The 18,064-nt window shown below is 38.5% G+C and overlaps 1 protein-coding gene across 1 annotated transcript in view; it reads right to left on the reverse strand.

The window, feature by feature from the left end:
- Nucleotides 1-14,617, reverse strand: part of LOC137195367 (seizure protein 6 homolog) — a 91,175-nt gene extending 76,558 nt beyond the window's left edge. The window contains exon 1 of the mRNA XM_067607655.1: nt 14,209-14,617. Coding sequence (XP_067463756.1) covers nt 14,209-14,293 — 85 coding nt within the window. The 5' untranslated portion in view covers nt 14,294-14,617. The remainder of the gene's footprint in view (nt 1-14,208) is intronic.
- Nucleotides 14,618-18,064: the final 3,447 nt, after the last annotated feature.

Here is an 18,064-nt window from a genome sequence, read left to right on the forward strand (position 1 = left end):
ATATTTTATTGTCTAAAATTATACTTCTGGTTTAGACAGAATTGTAGATACAGACAATAGCACACTGTACATGGATGTCCGTTTGGGACCTTAAAATCAAACATCTGATAAAGCTCCCTGGGTTTTTGTTTTCTCCTCATGCTACTAAAACATTCACTTCACAATAGGCTGACTTACACCACTAAAACTATGTTACTGGGAGCTGCCTCCCCTCTCCTGTCTCTACATTACCTTTCATCACTGCCTCACATGTGCATCCACACGCGGAGCTGGGGCTCCTGGAGCAGGGCCAGGGTGCGTCCCTGCAGCCTCTCAGAAGAAACAGCTTTGTCAAACTCAGTTAGCTGCCTCCAAGGGGAAACACCTCTTTCCACAGTAATACTCCAACTATTCACCATCATGCCCCTGCCTCAGCCACCTCATCAATCCACACAGCAACAAAGGTAAACAGCCTCACACCTTCCAAACAGAGGCCTGTGCTGCTTTGTTGACACAGTGTATGTGCAAACCGCCTGCACTGAGGGTAAGCGACTCACAGGACAGACTGTGCTTCATTTACCGAAGGTAATTGCACTGGAGCCAAGTGGTGCACTTTTGTGATGAGATTTTTTCCAGCTTTGCTAAAACCTTGTCTAGATTTGTTTACTTGCCAGATGAAACTACTTTGACAGAGACACATAATAAGTTCAGCTAAACACAAACATGTCACCTTCAAGCGAGAATGGTCACTGACATTGACAGGCTATTTACTGACTGTCCTCCTTACGGTGTACACCTAGGCATGAAATAACATGGCACTTGTCTGGTTGGGAATCACTTAAGATGCTCTGAATGAAAACACTGAAATGATGTATTAGCAATTTTTCAGGATTAGGATTTTGAGCCCTGTTGGGTTCTGTATGCCCTCCTGGTTTTGTTCAGGCACTCTAGATTAAAACAATTGACAGGATGTGTATCTGATGTTTTCATTAATATAAATAGAAAGTGAGAAGATTCCCACTTTGCTTTCATTCTCTCCACATCTCTGTAACGCTGCTCTCACTTCTGTAGACTCCTTGTCAAATTGCTTTTAACCTGCTACCTTAGTCGAGCTGATACACAAGTCTTGCCATGAAAACACAGGATATACCCTCATAACCCCCACCTAATTGAAGATGTTCTACTCCTCTCAATGCGAAATCTGAAACTATACTATAATATACTACACTATGCAAATGTTCATCAGTCTTACTCCGAATTCAGTGTGGAAAATTTAAAAAAGAGAAACAAATTTTTGAAAAGAAAGAATGCCAAAAAAAAAAAAAAAAAATCAATGCCACCCTATGTGCAGCAATAATAAGAGACAGACACTGTATACTGGAGAGTCTAACCCTGTCATTATTTCAACAGCTGTCCTCACACATTGCAAATTCAGTTTTACTCCTTTTGTCCTGATGAAAAACACAGGATGTAGCAGAACATTTTATGCACAATACAGCAACAGAAATGGAGAAAACCCAAGAAGCGTGAGAGTGGTTGCTAACAGCATGGACACACATCTTTCACAGAATATTTTCTCTCCTTTTCCCAAGGCTGTTTGCTGATAAAAAAAATTTGGGGGTCTTTTTTTGTTCCTGCAGAACAGCCTCCATTAAAAGAAGCCAGAGATGTGTTTATGATGCTGCTCATGTTGATAGTGAAAGAAAAAAAAAAAGAATAAAGAAGACTGGAGGCCAGCGTAGAGCTCATCTGCTAAAATGGATAAATCAGAGGTGTTTTCTGTGTTTCTGTTCAGACTGCTACTTAAATCAGTAATGATTGCAATATAAAACCATTAAGGGCAGACATGTTGAGTTTCTCAGGGCAAGGAAATTGTGCTATTTGAATGTCTATTATTCCAAATACAAAGAAATGTATATATTCTTTGAAATTGGCGCATTTGGCAGCAGGCCATGGCACAATGGATAGCATTGTTGCCTCACAGGAGGTTTGTTTTCCAGCATAGCTCTTTCTACGTGGAGTCATGTATGCTGGGATATGCTCTTGTTATAGAATTTGTAAGGTAAACTATCATCAGTTTACCTTACTTATATGAATCAGTGGTGTGATTAGCCATTATCCATTCAATTTAACACAATATCATTAAGTTTGCTGATGCATGTTTAAATTTATTGGCACAGAGGAGAATAATTGATGTTTATAGTTCAGCTCGCAGACCTGTCCAACAGAGGTTAAACTGGTGACATGGTGACGTCTGTACCTACTCGCTCTCCTTCTCCCTCTGCTTATGTCTCCTGCTGCGTTTGTGTGCCTGTATTAATTATGTTACCGGAAACACAAATCTGTTCAAACAGTCACATTATGGGGACTCATCTCCCCATTTGGAAGCTAAAAGCCGCCTGGTCCCCAACAGTTAAACCATTAAATCTTAAGTTTAAGACTTGATTTTTGGTTAAATGAATAATTTGATAAGACTCTTATTTGTTCTCTTACCGAGAGTTTGAGGAGAAGATCAAAGCCTCTCATGTCTGTGCTAAATATGAGGCTGGAGCCAACAGGGATAGCTTAGCATAGCATAGGCAGCAAGTAACTCTCTTTTTCGTTTCTGTTTCAATACAGATTTAATAAACAAGATATAACATGTTGATAAGTAAGCTTTAGAGGTGCTGTTAGTTGGATTTTATTTTTTCCATTGGACAGAGTCAGGCTAGCTGTTTACCCTTGCTTCCAGTTTTTGTGCTAAGCTAGGCTAACCACCTTAGAGCTCTTCATATTTAGCGTACAGACATGAGAGTGGTATAAATCTTATCTAACTCTTAGCAAGATGGCAAATATTTACCAAAATGTCAAACTATTCCTTTAAGGTTAGGGACAAGTTATTGTGAGGTTTAGGTAAAGTGAACGAGCACAGGTGTTACTAATAATATTAACAATGGCTCCATTTTATTTAAGTGTCTCAGTAAGCCGTGACAGTGAGCCAGAATAAACAATACCAGGACCTTGAAACTGAAGCAGCCAAATGGAATTAAGCCAGCATTCATTTTATTATTTACACCTGTGCTTGTCCTTTTGTCCTTTTTATTCTGTGAAAAAAGGCCTATTCCTCACCTGTCCGCAGGCGTCCTCAGTATGTTCACTTTCCCTGCACACCTGTGGCTCATCCCCTCATCAGCGTTTGTGACCAGCTGCCTGCCTCACCAGCTGCACCTCATTATAGCCCGTTACTGTCTGTTCTCTGCATGTTTTGTCAGATCACCATAGTTTTCCCATTGTCCGTTTTTGTCTCCCTTTCTGCCTACTTGTTTGTTTCCTGTTGTGAACTGTTGACTGCCTGTGAATTTCAATGGGCTTTTTTTATGTTGTCTCCTTTCAAGTTTACAGTAAAGTTTCTGTCAAGTTCTCCACCTCAGTCTCCTGCTTGGTGTCAACTGCTTTTTCACTTTTGTGAAGAGTTTTTGGGGGGATTTTTTTGCATATGGATGATGCAAGATGCTGTTGTAATTCCATAAAGCAGCCGAGTGATTTCACCCTCTAGGCCTGATTTCACATCATTACTTACATCATTTAAACTGAATCATGTATGAAGAGGAATGTAATAACACGATATATAATTGGTTGAATGTGTCCACCCAGAACTGCTACACTGTGAAAATCTGACTTTACACAAGTGGTATTCACGTACTTGTTTCCATATCTATTTTACGCTTTAGCCTACTTTTAATGTGTGGAAATGTGTTTCTACATCTTCTTATTTTGTTGTATGATTACAGGCTGTTGTTTACATTTCACTTTGTTGAATATGACTTTATGCTGTCGCTAAAGCAGAAGCTTTCCACAGATACTTGGTATCACGGTTTCATCTCACATCATATGAAGTATGGTTCTGATGATGTCGCTCGTAATTAACAACCCTGCCTCTTTCACATGAACACACTTGTAGCTGGATTGGAAAACATAGAGTTGACTGAGCTAGTTGATAGAATGCTTCGTAGTGCTGGTTATCCAGGATGGCCAATGTTAGGCTCAATCAAGCCAGCTAACGCAGAGATATCCCGTGTATATTGAACTTGCTTTTTATTACAGGCCTTAGGGAACAACTGCCTGGTTCAAACAAACTAATTTTATTTGCTGACCCATCCATCCACCCCAATCTCCTCTGTGGACTTTCTGGCTCTGTCACAACTTCTCACTACTTCCTCTATTGCTCCCAATGGACAAAAGTCATAATTACTTCATCCGCTAGAGGGTTTTGTCACTTGAACGTAAACAAATATCATTTTTGGAAATTCGCTGAAATGACTAGCGCTATTTTTTTCTTGGGAGAACAGTCTCTGTGTTTACTTGGCTAAAACACACTTAAAGATTGAACATATCTCACTGCAATAACGTTAAGTTTATTAACTATTTTGAACATTATCACATTAACGTAAGAGTAGGGAATTGAGGTTAGTCGAGCTTAGTGTTATTTGGATTAACGCTTCCATGACATTATGATTAGATTATTGAGTAACACTCATGAGTAAACATATGTTGTTGAGAGCCCAGTAAATTTACCGCAAATTTATCATTGATGGTTGAATGTTCTCATATTTCCACCAAAGGAATAATCTTAACACTTTAATGTTTTATTCTAAAGAGAATCATAGGATTATTATAGGAGTAAAATAAACCCAGTCTCCTCCTCAGTACTCTGTAAAAGCCCTTGTCCGGTCTTTGGCGAAGATCATCCCTTATACCATCAGAATTCCTTTTCTCTGTTTGCCTTTATAATTCAGATTTAATCCTAGTACACACAGCTGGGCTTCATGGACTGAATACATGCTCCTCCCCCAACCTGCTGAGCCACATTTAAGAACTGATCTCTGGGTTAAATGAGAAGTCACATAAGGATTTCAGATGTTATGCAACAACAATGGCACATTCACCTTTACACCCAGAAAAAAAACTACACAACTGTAGACTATAAAAGAAAGTACTGCTATAACAGCATAAAAATGTTAAAGTACAGTAAGTATGCCTAAGTAAGCATTTGTGGTTTAATCATTCAGTGATGTTTTGGATTCAGAGGCAATGATAAAACACTTAAATATATCATGTAAATATAAAAGATATCAGTAATGTGGGTATTAATCTAGTTATATAATTTAAATATATCATGCTCAATTAATTTGTGGGCCCCTGGGCTCCAGCAAATCACTCAAAAATAACCATAAGTCAACCAGGAAGTGAGCTTAAAGACAATACACACAAACACACGTGTGCCCCTAAATGAACACTGCAGACATAAATTTCCGGGCAAAAATATTGGACTCATATTTAAATGAAAATGACAAACAAAAACTAGTTAAAATTTAAAAACAAAAAACCCCCACATAGTTAAATAAAGATTCAGATCTCAATGTCAGCCAGACCTTTTCAATAAAGTGACATTCCCATAATACGAATGAGATGAGGATGGTAACTAGACAAATTCTAATTTTTTGTTGACAATAATATGTTTGTAATGTTATTCAGAAACCTACCAAAGGTTGTATGTGTGGGACTCGGTCAAGACAGGATGTCTGAATCACTCCTAACACTGAAAATACAATTTTTCAGACAATGGTGATGCCTTAGAGCATCATTTGCTCCTCTAAACTAATAAGCTAAAGGACTTTAATAAAAATGAGAGAGTCTTCAAACTAATATCTCAAAGTTTCTGTTTTCCTCTTTGGTTCTGATGAGTCATCCAACAGCAGAAAAACACATTTAAGTGCAGGAGTTTCCACTCTCAACCATGTCCTCAAAGAACAAACATATATACATACAACTTCAGAGACGAGGACACAGAGATTATAACAAGACTAAGAGTCTACAGCCACACTAGCATTTATGTGAGCATGGCAACATGTCCACAATGACAACGTTAACAAGCTGATGTTTACAATGTGCAAAATCTTGGTTTATCATATTAACATACTAACATTTGCTAATTAAATCAAACACAGGGCACAGCTGAGCTGTACAAATTTTTGGAGAAATGATGATGGCAATAGATGTTGATAAAGTTAATAATGTCTATACCAAATTTAATAGTAATACATCCAATAGTTGTCATAATGTCAATCTCTTGGTGACGCTATACAAGAAAAGTCAGAGAGAGTAAGAATTCATCCTCTGAGGACCACAAATGTCCGCTGAGCTTAAAAAAAGAAAAGGGGTGTTTGGGTTAGGGGTAACCCTAACCCCAACGCAAGAGTGTGAGGAAGAATACTATTTAGCATGAGGTCAGCCATTCTTTATATTTCAAGCTGAAATGTAAAAAGAGATGGAACACAAAGATTTGTTAAGTTTACATTACATCACTGTCAGATGTATTGTTTGGTTTACAAAGCATTTCCTCCGTCAATACAAGGCTGCTGAACATCACTTCACCATTTATTTCACACAGCATCTTCAAGAAGTGTCAAAAATGCAAGGACCAGCTTTTACCACTAAAAGCTATAACCCAGCAACTCCAGCTGTTCCCCGCTAAGTAATCCATTCTTAAGAGCAAGTATTCTTTTTAAAGGCTGCTCACTGCTCTGACAGATGGAAACAGTCACAATGAGCCGGCTCTCCATCACCAGGAGCGAAGCAGAGGCAGAGGACTGCTCTATAACTGACAGACAATTGCCTGACCACCCAGCAGAGGCCTGGACTGCCAATGTTCAATATTTTGAAGACGGCGGTCGATGTTAGAACCTCTAAATTATACGCAAGGTCCTCGGGGACCTCGCTTCAATACATCTCACTACACAGAACGAGGCTCACGGCCACATCGTGGCTTCTCTGTCTCTGTATTGTCTGGACTAAAAACATAAGCTGGACAAAATGCTTGAAATGGATGTACAGTACATTATGTCTGTGAATCTTTGCTGCATTTTAGCCAGGGACTCAGTTCAGTGGGATGTTCCAGTATTTCCATGGTCAGCTGGGGACAGGCAGTAGGCCAGTTTTACTTAAAATCACACACAATCATTGGTGGAAATAAAATCAAAACAGATGTGAAGTGAAGTCCAAAGTGGAGTGAAAAGCTGCGACTATAAACGCAATGACTTTCCCGCATCCTGCATACTTTCTTTGCTTGTTTGTCTTTGACTATTTTCAATTACTCGTGGTGCTACTATCCCCTTCCTTGATCTATCCACAACATTGTTATCTTTCTCTGCTACTTATAATATGTTTACTCATCCTGATGAATTCAATTACATCTTTTCAGAGGAAATTACTGTGGGGGTGGCTCAACCTGCCAGAGGTCAGCACTAACTGTGAATACTAAAACTACTCCCCCAAACACATTACACAGCCTATTACCTGCTGCTTTCCACACAGCACTCTCCGACCCTACATAAGCCTTTCCACTGCCACAGATGAAATGCTTTCTAGATGGGATCTGGCATGGAGAAGAGGGGAAGAGAGCTGGAGCTGTCCCCAGGCCTAATCGTTTCAGAGAGCCGTCCCCACTGCAGCCACAAAACACGCCAGTCCTGATTAGGGAGGTATGTACATGGCCAGGCCGAGCGTGAAAGTAGGCTACCCAAGCTGACTCTTTTTCTTTGACTGACTGGTGAGATCAATAAGGCGCAAGGCCAAAGGCAAAGCAGGTAGAAAGTAAGCCAGTGACGTACTGCCTTGACAAAGTGGTAGACATTGCTTCATTTAGGGTTTTTGCTATACTCTTCACTTGGAATATATTAAATGTGTATGCCCTCCCAATTTGGCCAGGCACAGTTTCTGAGTTCATTGCCCTCCCAGCAGGAAGTCCTTCCCCAGTCCTCTGCTCTGGGAGTGAGATTTCATAAATGGAGCATCTCCGACTGCCTGCACAAGATCCAGAGGAAATTTCTCTTCTTTGTTGGGGATCCATCTTGACAATTTCATTGTCAACCTGTTACTTTAAATGTCTGAAGAGATGCTTGTGTTGGGACAAAATACAGGCAGAAAACTCTCACATAATTATCTAAAGGCAAGAACCCATTTCAGGTCTATCCAAACTGTCAAATTGATTAAACAAACAGGACAGGAAATGCTATCAGGAAAAACTACAGTTTCTTCTCTCTACATTGTATTGTTTTAAATGATCTGCCATCCTGTGTAAGGGTTTATGATAAAACCCAATATATTATTTATTAGGTAAAAGAATACACTCCAATTTACCAGGAATAAGAGTGCAGGTTGAATGCTCAAAAAGCAAATGTTCAAAGAGAAAATGATGGTGCTTTAAACTCTCTGAAATCATTAAGTATTATTGCAGTGAGCAAACAGTAATTTCCTTTTACAAGAATTAGAAAGTTAAGCTTTGCTGGGTGCTTATTATGTTCTGGTTCAAGTTCTGTTGCTCTTTGCTTAATTCTTGAATAGCCAATACTGCAGTTACCTTCTGAATACATATTTGGAGTGTTGATGTTATTTTATTTAAAGGTCTAAAAGATATATATAGTAATGATTAATACATATAAATATATGCTGACAGGGTATGCTATTAGGAAGAAAAAAGCATATTTATCTATTCTCTATGCTGGACAACCGAAAAAGTGTAGTTTATTAGTTTGGTATTAGCACACCAAAATGCTAAATTATTTTGTGATGAATAAATGCCAACCACATTCATTTCAAGTCTGCCTTAGAGATAAACTGAAATGCTAAATCTTTACAAAAACGTGGAAGCACAAAAAAACCTGACAAGGAAACTGACATGGCATTAAAACATACTCATATTATTAATTGAGTCACTGACATACAGTTTAGTGTTACTTAACACAGGAAACATGTAAAGTATAAGTAAATATTGTAGCCTAGCTATTTGACTATTCATACATGATGTTTGAACGCCCACAATTTCAAAGTTGATGCTGCATTGTAACTACAGAGTAAGAAAATTGAAAAATGTGTCCAATAACTTCCACTACCACCCTTATCTGAATTCCAAGATTTAACTGTAGTCTCCTTCAAGATTTAGCTGAAGTATCGCCTGATTTAGTGAGAACACCAGGGTTTATTTTCTATAGGGTAAAACCAGCTGTTGGTGAACCAATCCCAGCACAACAGCGATGAAATCCATAAAAGATCCTTGCAAAAACACTCTTTTCCCTTTGACAAATAAAGCTCCGCACTTTTGAGGAAGAAATATATGAGGCAAGGACTCAAATTAGGATGCGCAGAACATTCTCATGGAGCGAGAGAGGCATTTGCACATGAAGAGCTGAAAATGAGTCGCATTCAGCCAAGCTGTGAGCTCCACCTAGGAGGCAGTGAAAGAGACCGACACAGGCACAGAGAGGGGCTGAGGCAGGCAGGCGCCAAGCCTTGAAGAGGGGCATTCTGGCATAATGACGCTCATTTACCATTGACAGGCCTTGGGAAAGTTAAACTAATTATGACAGCACACAGATGCTGAATAGCCCTTGATGAAGTTAATCACTGGCAATCCAACAAACAGGTGTTGAATGATTTCTGTTACCTCCCCTGGAATTATAGGATGCTCAGATTCTTCCATTGCACCGCTCAAAGCAACAATCTACCCTAAAGCAGAATTATGCTGTCTTATTCCCATGATCTTGGCAGATTTAATGAACGCTTGTGAACATGAACAACTCCTCCATTGCTGGAAAACAGAAAACTAGTCTTTTAACCTGTAATGTTAGAGAGACAAACAAGGACATTCACTATTGAGTTGAACGAGCACGCACAAGATGCCTGTTTTAAACATAAGATGACCTTCATTCCTCTGTAGTGGTAACAGGTGTCAATACAAAAGAAAGTCCAGAGAGATACTACTTCAGCCTCTCAGTGGTGCAGTTTTAATACATGCTTCTTCCAATATTAAGCTTAAATCAAGACCATTACAAAAATGTGTTTTAGTGTGTTTTGTTTTTATTATGTCAACTGACTGAACTGGATGCTAAATTGTTGTTTTATACCATCTAAACTGGAATATCTAAAAGTAATACATAATTTGTCAGATATTGTCAATCTACCGATGCCTTATCCATCATGAGCTATGACAGATAATCGTCTGTTCTTAACCAACAAAGACATGCAGAAAGACTCATTATTATTGTCCGAATCACAGTCTTCCATCTATAACACATTCTTAAAACCGACAGTGGTCTGTCAAGGAGAGCTCTGTCAACCAGGAGGAGATCGTAACTCATTTAATGAGCTTTAGGATACATAAAACATCTCTTTCTGCAACTCCCAGATCACTAAAAAATCATTGTTAACAGGCGGAGATAATGTGTAAGCATAAAGATAATAGACTCAGCTGAATGCCATTAAATTGTGCAAAACTTCAAGTGCCACACCAAGGCCAATGAAAACTCTCCACACTAAATGGATGCATGAATAGCTATTAAATATGTCAGTATTTTATAAAACATAATAACTTGAATACATTTACAAAATCATATTATTATTGAGCTGCTTTGTGAAGAGTAAGTTGCAAAAATCAGAGAGATTTCTAAGCAAATGTAAATTCAGTACACTGAGTTTTTAATGTGGTGAGGAATGCTTCTACACATGGGTTTCATGTAGGAGATGGGAGGATATTGCACATAGTGTTTTGTTCACAGTACTTTAAAAGTCAAAATAGATAGTTTTGATAACATGCTTTATATAAGCATGTAAATTTGATTGATATCTCCTATGACAAGTTCAAGCTGTTGCCTCAGCTGTCTAGTCATGTTAAAGTTGAATGTACACCATTTCACATAGGTTAACCACGATTTTAATTCTCACAAAGGGAGCACTGTCTTTATTTTAATTTGATATTAATGAATGTATATACAGTATATTTTTTATGATATGAGACAAACTCTATCCCATGATACAGATGGTACACACAGCCAGACAAGTTGCCATTCTAACAATGTACAAACCAAGTTTTAATATATGATTTCTATGTAGTCACAAACCACTTGACTTGTTCGTCTTTAGGATGTCGCCAAAAATCAAAATGTAAGGAAACCATACAAATTCCACAGAGAAGGACTGAGTCACCAAGTCATTTCCGCAACACATAAGCAAAAGCTGGAGGACAAACTAAATGAGAGTGCCTCATGAAAAGCATAAGACAGGTTTACTGCAGGGACTGTCCATTTTATTTTCTTGGTGTTTTTGCAGTTAAAAGGTGTACATAAAAAACTAAGCCTTTCTGATCAATTTTAATGATCGTCCTTTAAAAATCTTTTTAGTCTCTTCCTCCCCAAATGGCCTCCTGTTATTGATGTGAAAAAAATAAAGCAATAGAAGGCTTGACCAATTCATTTGCAAAGCAACATCATTTATCAAAACTCCATGCCTACATTCATATTATTATTGTATATTTTAACTTACCTTTGATCAGTGGTTTGTTATTTCTTCCATATCCTTTTGTCTTTTAAATGTATGATTATTTGATGATAATATTTCCATTACCTTAATCCTAGATTACCTTATACATATGAAAGAAACAGCTGATGCTAATAATGTAATCTAAGGCTGGGACACAGTTTGAAATGTTCTCTGTAATATGTACAAAGCCTTGAATTTACATCCATGTACATTTTTTTATTACTTTGAAAAGACGTGAAAAGTGAGTAGCCAACATAACCCAGTTTTACCTCACAAATTAAGAGAGAAACAGTTTAATCGGTTTTATGTTTTTGCTCTGATTATCCACATTCATTATGACTAAAATGTTTACATGCACAGCATGAAACAATCCTGGCCTCTGCAGTGGCAGCACTACATGTACAGCCAACCAGGTATTGTTTCCAAGAAAAATCTTCACAATGCCTGAGCACTTTATGACAATTGCACTGCATATAGAAAAATACATAACCGGCTATTAGAAATCAGTGTTTTCTGAGTCATATTGTAAGTGTGAAATAAATACTGAACAACAAAAGCAGCCTGATGCAAAGTGCAACTTGGATGGAAAACAAAAACATGCAAATCACCCAGCAGTTAAGGAACAATCAGTTGCTTGTCATTTTGATTACCCTGACAACAATTATTAAGCTATATTTATTAATGAAAAGATTAACTGAAACAGCACTGCCAATGTGCACAATGCACAGGGAAAATAATGGCACAGTTCCCGAAATTTAGAAAAACATGTATCTGTTCGTGTGCTTGTGACAGCGAAATAGATGGATGGGTGTTTGTAATCCCTGCGAGGTAAAAGACTGAAGCAAGTTCACAACAACAGGCAGTGCCACAAATGAGAGATTAAGACCTCTTCTAAACAAAAAACCTCACTCGTTCCTGTACCTACTGACACATTCAAAACTTCTGACAAAGAAAAACATCAGAACCTCAAGAAATAAAAAGTGAAATGACCCACCTTGGAGAATTCTCTACAATGTGAACATCTGCTGGCTAAGCAACAGCAGAGAACTCACTAATGGAAGCTGTTAAATTTTATTTTGCTCTAAAAATAGTGCACTATGCATTTTTCCTCTCCCTAGAGTTTTGAGCAGTGAGCGAACAGCGCAAGTGTGTTCCTAGGCTATGTGCAATTGTGATTCTGAAAGCACTCAAAAATTCACATATTTTCTACTAGGAAGCACTAATGTGCACCTCTGTGTGTGTTTACTCAAAACTGATTAAATTTAAAGATTTAAACAATATAAAATGTCTTCTGAGTGTGTTAGGCAATACCACGAATTACTGGATTTGCACTTTGCTTACGTAAGGTTCTGGAACTCTGTGCAGGAGCGGCTACCGCACATTTCCTCCACTAGATATTCAATCAGTTGATGTTTTGTTGATGGTGTAAGATATTGTTTTCGGGCACTGCTCTGTAGTTGCTCCTCAGGTTTGGATGGGCTGAGATGCAGTGATTGAAACAGCCCAGGTAATATCATCTTCACAGTTATTACTGTAAATTGTTTAGTAATCACTTGTTCCTCATAAATGTGTTCATTTTCAACATGTACTGACGGCATTCATAAAATGCAGAAAAGTGGATGTAGAAAGACATTCCTGACACTGTTACTTGCATAGACTGATGATGTGATGTGTGTTCTTTGTCTTATTCACAGAAAAAACTAAGCAAAATCTAATATGTTCAACATTTAATCCTGCTTGGACAAGTAAGTACGGCTGTAAATATTTATTTATCAAGCTGTACAGTGGCTGCACTTTGCATGATATTTTGTTAACCTTATTTTACAAGTCATTACTCATACCCTGCATACTGGACACATTGCATCTGAATGCCCTACTTTGGGGGTGGCTCATGTCTAGCTGCTTGATAAAGAAGAGTTCACCACAAAAGAGGGGCGATACAGTAGTAAAATGTGTGGACAAGTTGAGAGAGAGAGATAGTCTAAAAGGAAAGCTAGTTATGATGATGATGAAGAGAGGGCAGAGAGCACAATAGAAAAATAATTAGGACAAGGCAACTGTGCATGAATCCATCACCGCTTCCCACAAGCACTCAGCTGTGTCAAACAGCTTGGTCAATAATCTTCAGCAATTCCTGAGGATTAGAGTCTTATTACTGAGCACCGTCTGTCACACAGACCTCAGTGCCCAAACCAGTCACTTCCTGACTGTTTACTCCGGGTTCCCACAAATAAATAATCATCTAAACATCTCACTGTGGAATTTTTTAGAATATTTTTTAGAATAATGTTTAATTTGTGGATGGCATATTAAGTTTTATTTGTGGACAAACGTGTGTGTGTGTGTGTGTGTGTGTGTGTGTGTGTGTGTGTGTGTGTATTTAAGTTGTGATCGACAGTAAACCGCTATGTAGCTGACTGTTAAACGCATTTTACCCCGTGGCAAAATGTGAGGATCTATAACTTCTAATTAGCCATACTCTGTGTGCAGTATGGAGCCACTTGGAAACCGATTTTCGTTTATTTGCTGCGTGCCTCTAATTTCATATTTCAGTTACGTCTGTAGTAAAAGGGGAAAGGTATCAGTTTTGAATGATCAGTATCTTTGTAATCTACAACTTTTTTTAACCAGAATTATTGTCGTTTCTCTTTAAAGCTTGATTGTGACGCTTTTTACCAACATATTGTAAACTTAATATCAAATAAATCCCTTCGTGAGCACTCCAGTGGGTTAATACCGCCACATACACACTTGTAGATCAGAGAGTCGTGAACCTGGTGTCATTGCCCAACACTCAGCTTTACCTTCGCCTTGTATAGTTTGACAAAATGAAGTACACGGAGCAATCTCCACAAAGTACACGCGTTAAGTTCTTACCTTGTCCATGTATTCTGGCCACGGCGGCAGCGAGAACCAAAACCGCGAAGAGGGTCTTAAATTGACAGTCCTGTCTCATACACATGTCTACTAAAGTCGAGGTCGCTCTTCGCGGACCTACAGGATACGTCCTTGTGTTGAAAAAAGAATACTTCCAGGGCGGAAAAACAAAACCAAAAACAAGCAAAGCGAGATTTAGACGTCTGAGGAATACAAACAGAGCAGCGCGTTGTTGCTGATGCACTTCCTTGTGAATTCGCAGAGTGAAGACAGTCGAGAATAATCAAGTGAAATGCGGAGGTCCCTGTTTTTTAATTTGAACGCTCAGTAAGCGGATTCCTGGCTGTGTGGAGCTGTCGGCACAAAGAGAAGAGGCTGCCGAAGCTTCAGCACCGCGGACAGCTCCTAGCGTCAGCTGATGGAACAGCCTCCACAAAGTTTAGTTGGAGGAGTTCGAGTACTGTTGTCTGCATTTTCTGCTTTCATCTTAGTCTTATTACAATAATACCATCATATTTATCTATTATATATATATATTTATTTACTGGGCATTTCCTACTTCATATTCACATCAACAATAACAGTCATGATCAGGTTCAAATATGGACATTTGATTTTTTTTCCAGTGCTGTTATGGCTCATTTTATGATCAGCACCAGCAAACTGTGTGGTCTTATTCTTATCACCATAACATTGCTTGGCTTTTAATTTTGGATTCTAATTTAAGCATTCTGACCAGTATTTCTGCCCACAGCAGTCACGACTGCAGCTGTATGGATTTTCTGTTTTTTTAGTCTCATTCCCAGTAAAGCTCAGACCCTGCTGTGCATGATGAGCCCCACTATGAGACATTCCTCAGGTGCTGGAAATAATCATGACATGAGTCTCTGAGTCCTTTTTGTAGGTTCAGTACTTTGTGTCTGTATTTATTTGCCAGTAATGTATGTCCCCCCAGTGCTTGCAGGCGAATTCTACATTGATGGATAAGGTGGTTGCTTTAACCAGTAAAATAAAGTGTTTAGTCAGTATATCAGCAAGAGCTAAAACCACGACAAGTAGTGCACATTGAAACAAATCCTTCAGGATGTCCTGGGTTCAATTAGACATTGAAGTCCTACAAGCTCTAAAGGCTGCTGTCGTTTGACCTCTGACCTCCCTGCAGAGTCTAAGCAAGTGAAAAGGCTGTTTCTCCTAAGAGATCAATAGGGGCATTACATCATTGTTCTTGTAACAGCAGTTAAGCAGATAAAGGTAAGCCATCATCAGCCTTATATTCTAACATTAGACTCTCTTAGTCAGCATGAAGGTTGCTGCATACTTTTGTTTATTAACACAACTCATCATCCAGTCTTAGAATGGCATATGCAAAAGATCATAACTGACTAATTACTGTAGATAAGGTGGTTGAGATATGCTCTCCTTTCACCATGCTTAATAATCAACAAGTATTAGATAGTATCAGCTATGCTATCAAACCCCTGTAGTTATCTGGGTCATATTAGCTAGTTATATCAAAAGAGGCTTAATATATCCAGTAATATAATTGCTTTGTCCCCTTACCTACATTATCATCATTCAGTCACTGACTTCTCCATATGTGACGCATGAACAGTAATGGATAAAATTCAGGAATGAATTTTAACCACTCTACTCTACAGAGAGAAACAAGCAGCAAAACATACATTTCAGGCAGGATGTTTTTGTGAACTCTGTTGTCACCTGAACAGTAGATGATACAGCAGGTTGACGTGCATTTGCAGGCAGTCTGTTGTGCAAGACAGAGCAAAACAGTATCAGAATAAAAGCAATTAGAAGTCAAGAATACAGATGGGAATGCAGTTGGAAGAGAACCAGAGTTAGATTTTATTGAAGACACTAAAATAGTCTGTGTAAGCAGGTACTATTTTGAAACCAGACCACTCTCTTAAAATAAAATGTGTACAGTGTAGCAGTAAAGTGTACACCTGCTCTTTGAGTATCTACTGTACATGTGCTGCATTCTGCCATAAGCCAAGTGTGATGTGTTATTATCAGTCCATGGATGAATCTCTCACATCCTGTAACACCTCTGGCTCCTAAGATTTAACTGTGTTGGATGAACAGCAGTATTATGTATGTCATTGTCATCTCACAGACACGTTTTTTACTCCCAGTTCTCCTTTATTCTCCTTGTCTCCTTTATTTTCCCTATTTTTTTATGTTGACTTGTTCTTTCAGGTTCTGTTTAACTTTGTCTCACTTTGCCTCTCTCTGTCTCCTCTATCCCTGCACCAATGTCTCTCTTTTTCTTCTAAATTTATCTCTCTGTTTTCCCCCCACATCCCCGAGCATGGGACACTCCTTGCATCACTCCCTTACTCCCTCTGGCCTGACTCAGAAAAAAAAAAGCTCTAATAGTGCAACTTTCCCTTTAGTGAAGCTCGGTGGAGCCATAAAGCAGCCCTGAGGTCTAGTTGGCAGCCAGATGGTTGCAGCCGAGCTTTCATTCTGCTAATGGGTAGGGGGGCTGAGCAGTTAATGAAAATCAGACCCTTGAAATGAAATGACCAATGTCCCAAGGTAATGAGGCACACATCGCCAGCAAGCCTTTACAAGCATTAAGGTAATCTTAGATGGCAGGATTATGTAAAAACATCTTATGATGACTGTTCATTAAATAGCTAAGGACTGACTGATTATTACACAGCATGTTTCAGCTAACAAATACACTGCCACTGACTCAGAACAGTGTCTGTGATATTTAGATTGACTACTGGCTAAGTGCTTCATCCAAGCACGGCTTTGTGCCAAATGCTATCAATGAGTCTCTACCCACGCAGCATTACAACCTACAAATTACAGCCTATATTACAGTCGCAGATAGCAACAATATCACAGTCACAGGACTCACAAATGCATGCAGGGCTAATCATCGTGCATCACATTCACAGTGCACAACCGTGACCCCTTTCAGCCAACAATCGCAATTAGAGTACTGTCTCGAAATCTGTTCACTGTTGCCTGTTATTTACTGCTATTTGTCTTGCATTAGGCAACGCCAATCAGACTTCAGCTGTTAGAGGGGAGGTAACTGTGAGAGATTCAGGGTTTGAAACTGATGGATAATATCAGAGGCTGTACTAGAAAATAATATATATCTGAATCAGTACAGTTAGAAACAGTATATTTCCCTATTTGATGCAACCTAAGAAAGCATTAGTTTAGTCCTTGGTTGAGCATTCCTGTTTGTTATTTTGGACCGCTATTAATTTATGTTTTTAAAGTTTTAGGTGGTTTTGAACATCTTTCAGGGAGTTTTTTCGAAAAATATGTATCATTAGTATTGAGGTGCTACAGTCTTAATTATTTAACTAAATATCTGGGGATGTCTGGTCATATAGAACAGAACAACTAGTGTTAGTGCACATTTTGTTTGCACCAGATTGTCAAGGACATGAATCTCTTAATAGTATTGATTTCCTCTAAGAGAAACATGCTTTTCTTTCTATGATTGCAGAAATGTGTATTTTAGAATGGAACGCTATTCAAAGAAACAGATTACATGGTTGTCATAATAATAATAGTAAAAATAACTGTTTTTATATATTTTCACATACACACACACTGATATTGATTTTTCTTAGTCAATGGTGCTATTATTTAATCACAGCAGCGATTGTTTTGAAGTTCATGTCAGCATCGTCACTATTTGTGTCTTCTCTTTTAGCCACACACATGAGGATTCAAATCTATAATGTTACCAGTAAATAATAGATGATTCCATGTTTACTGATGTGCAGTAAAGAGCTGTAAATATGTTGTATTTGTGTGTTACCTTTAATTGATTGTTTTCCTTGTGCATGTATACCCTGGTTGT

Source organism: Thunnus thynnus, chromosome 13 (genome assembly GCF_963924715.1).
Source record: "Thunnus thynnus chromosome 13, fThuThy2.1, whole genome shotgun sequence".
In the NCBI taxonomy this organism is placed as follows: domain Eukaryota; kingdom Metazoa; phylum Chordata; class Actinopteri; order Scombriformes; family Scombridae; genus Thunnus; species Thunnus thynnus.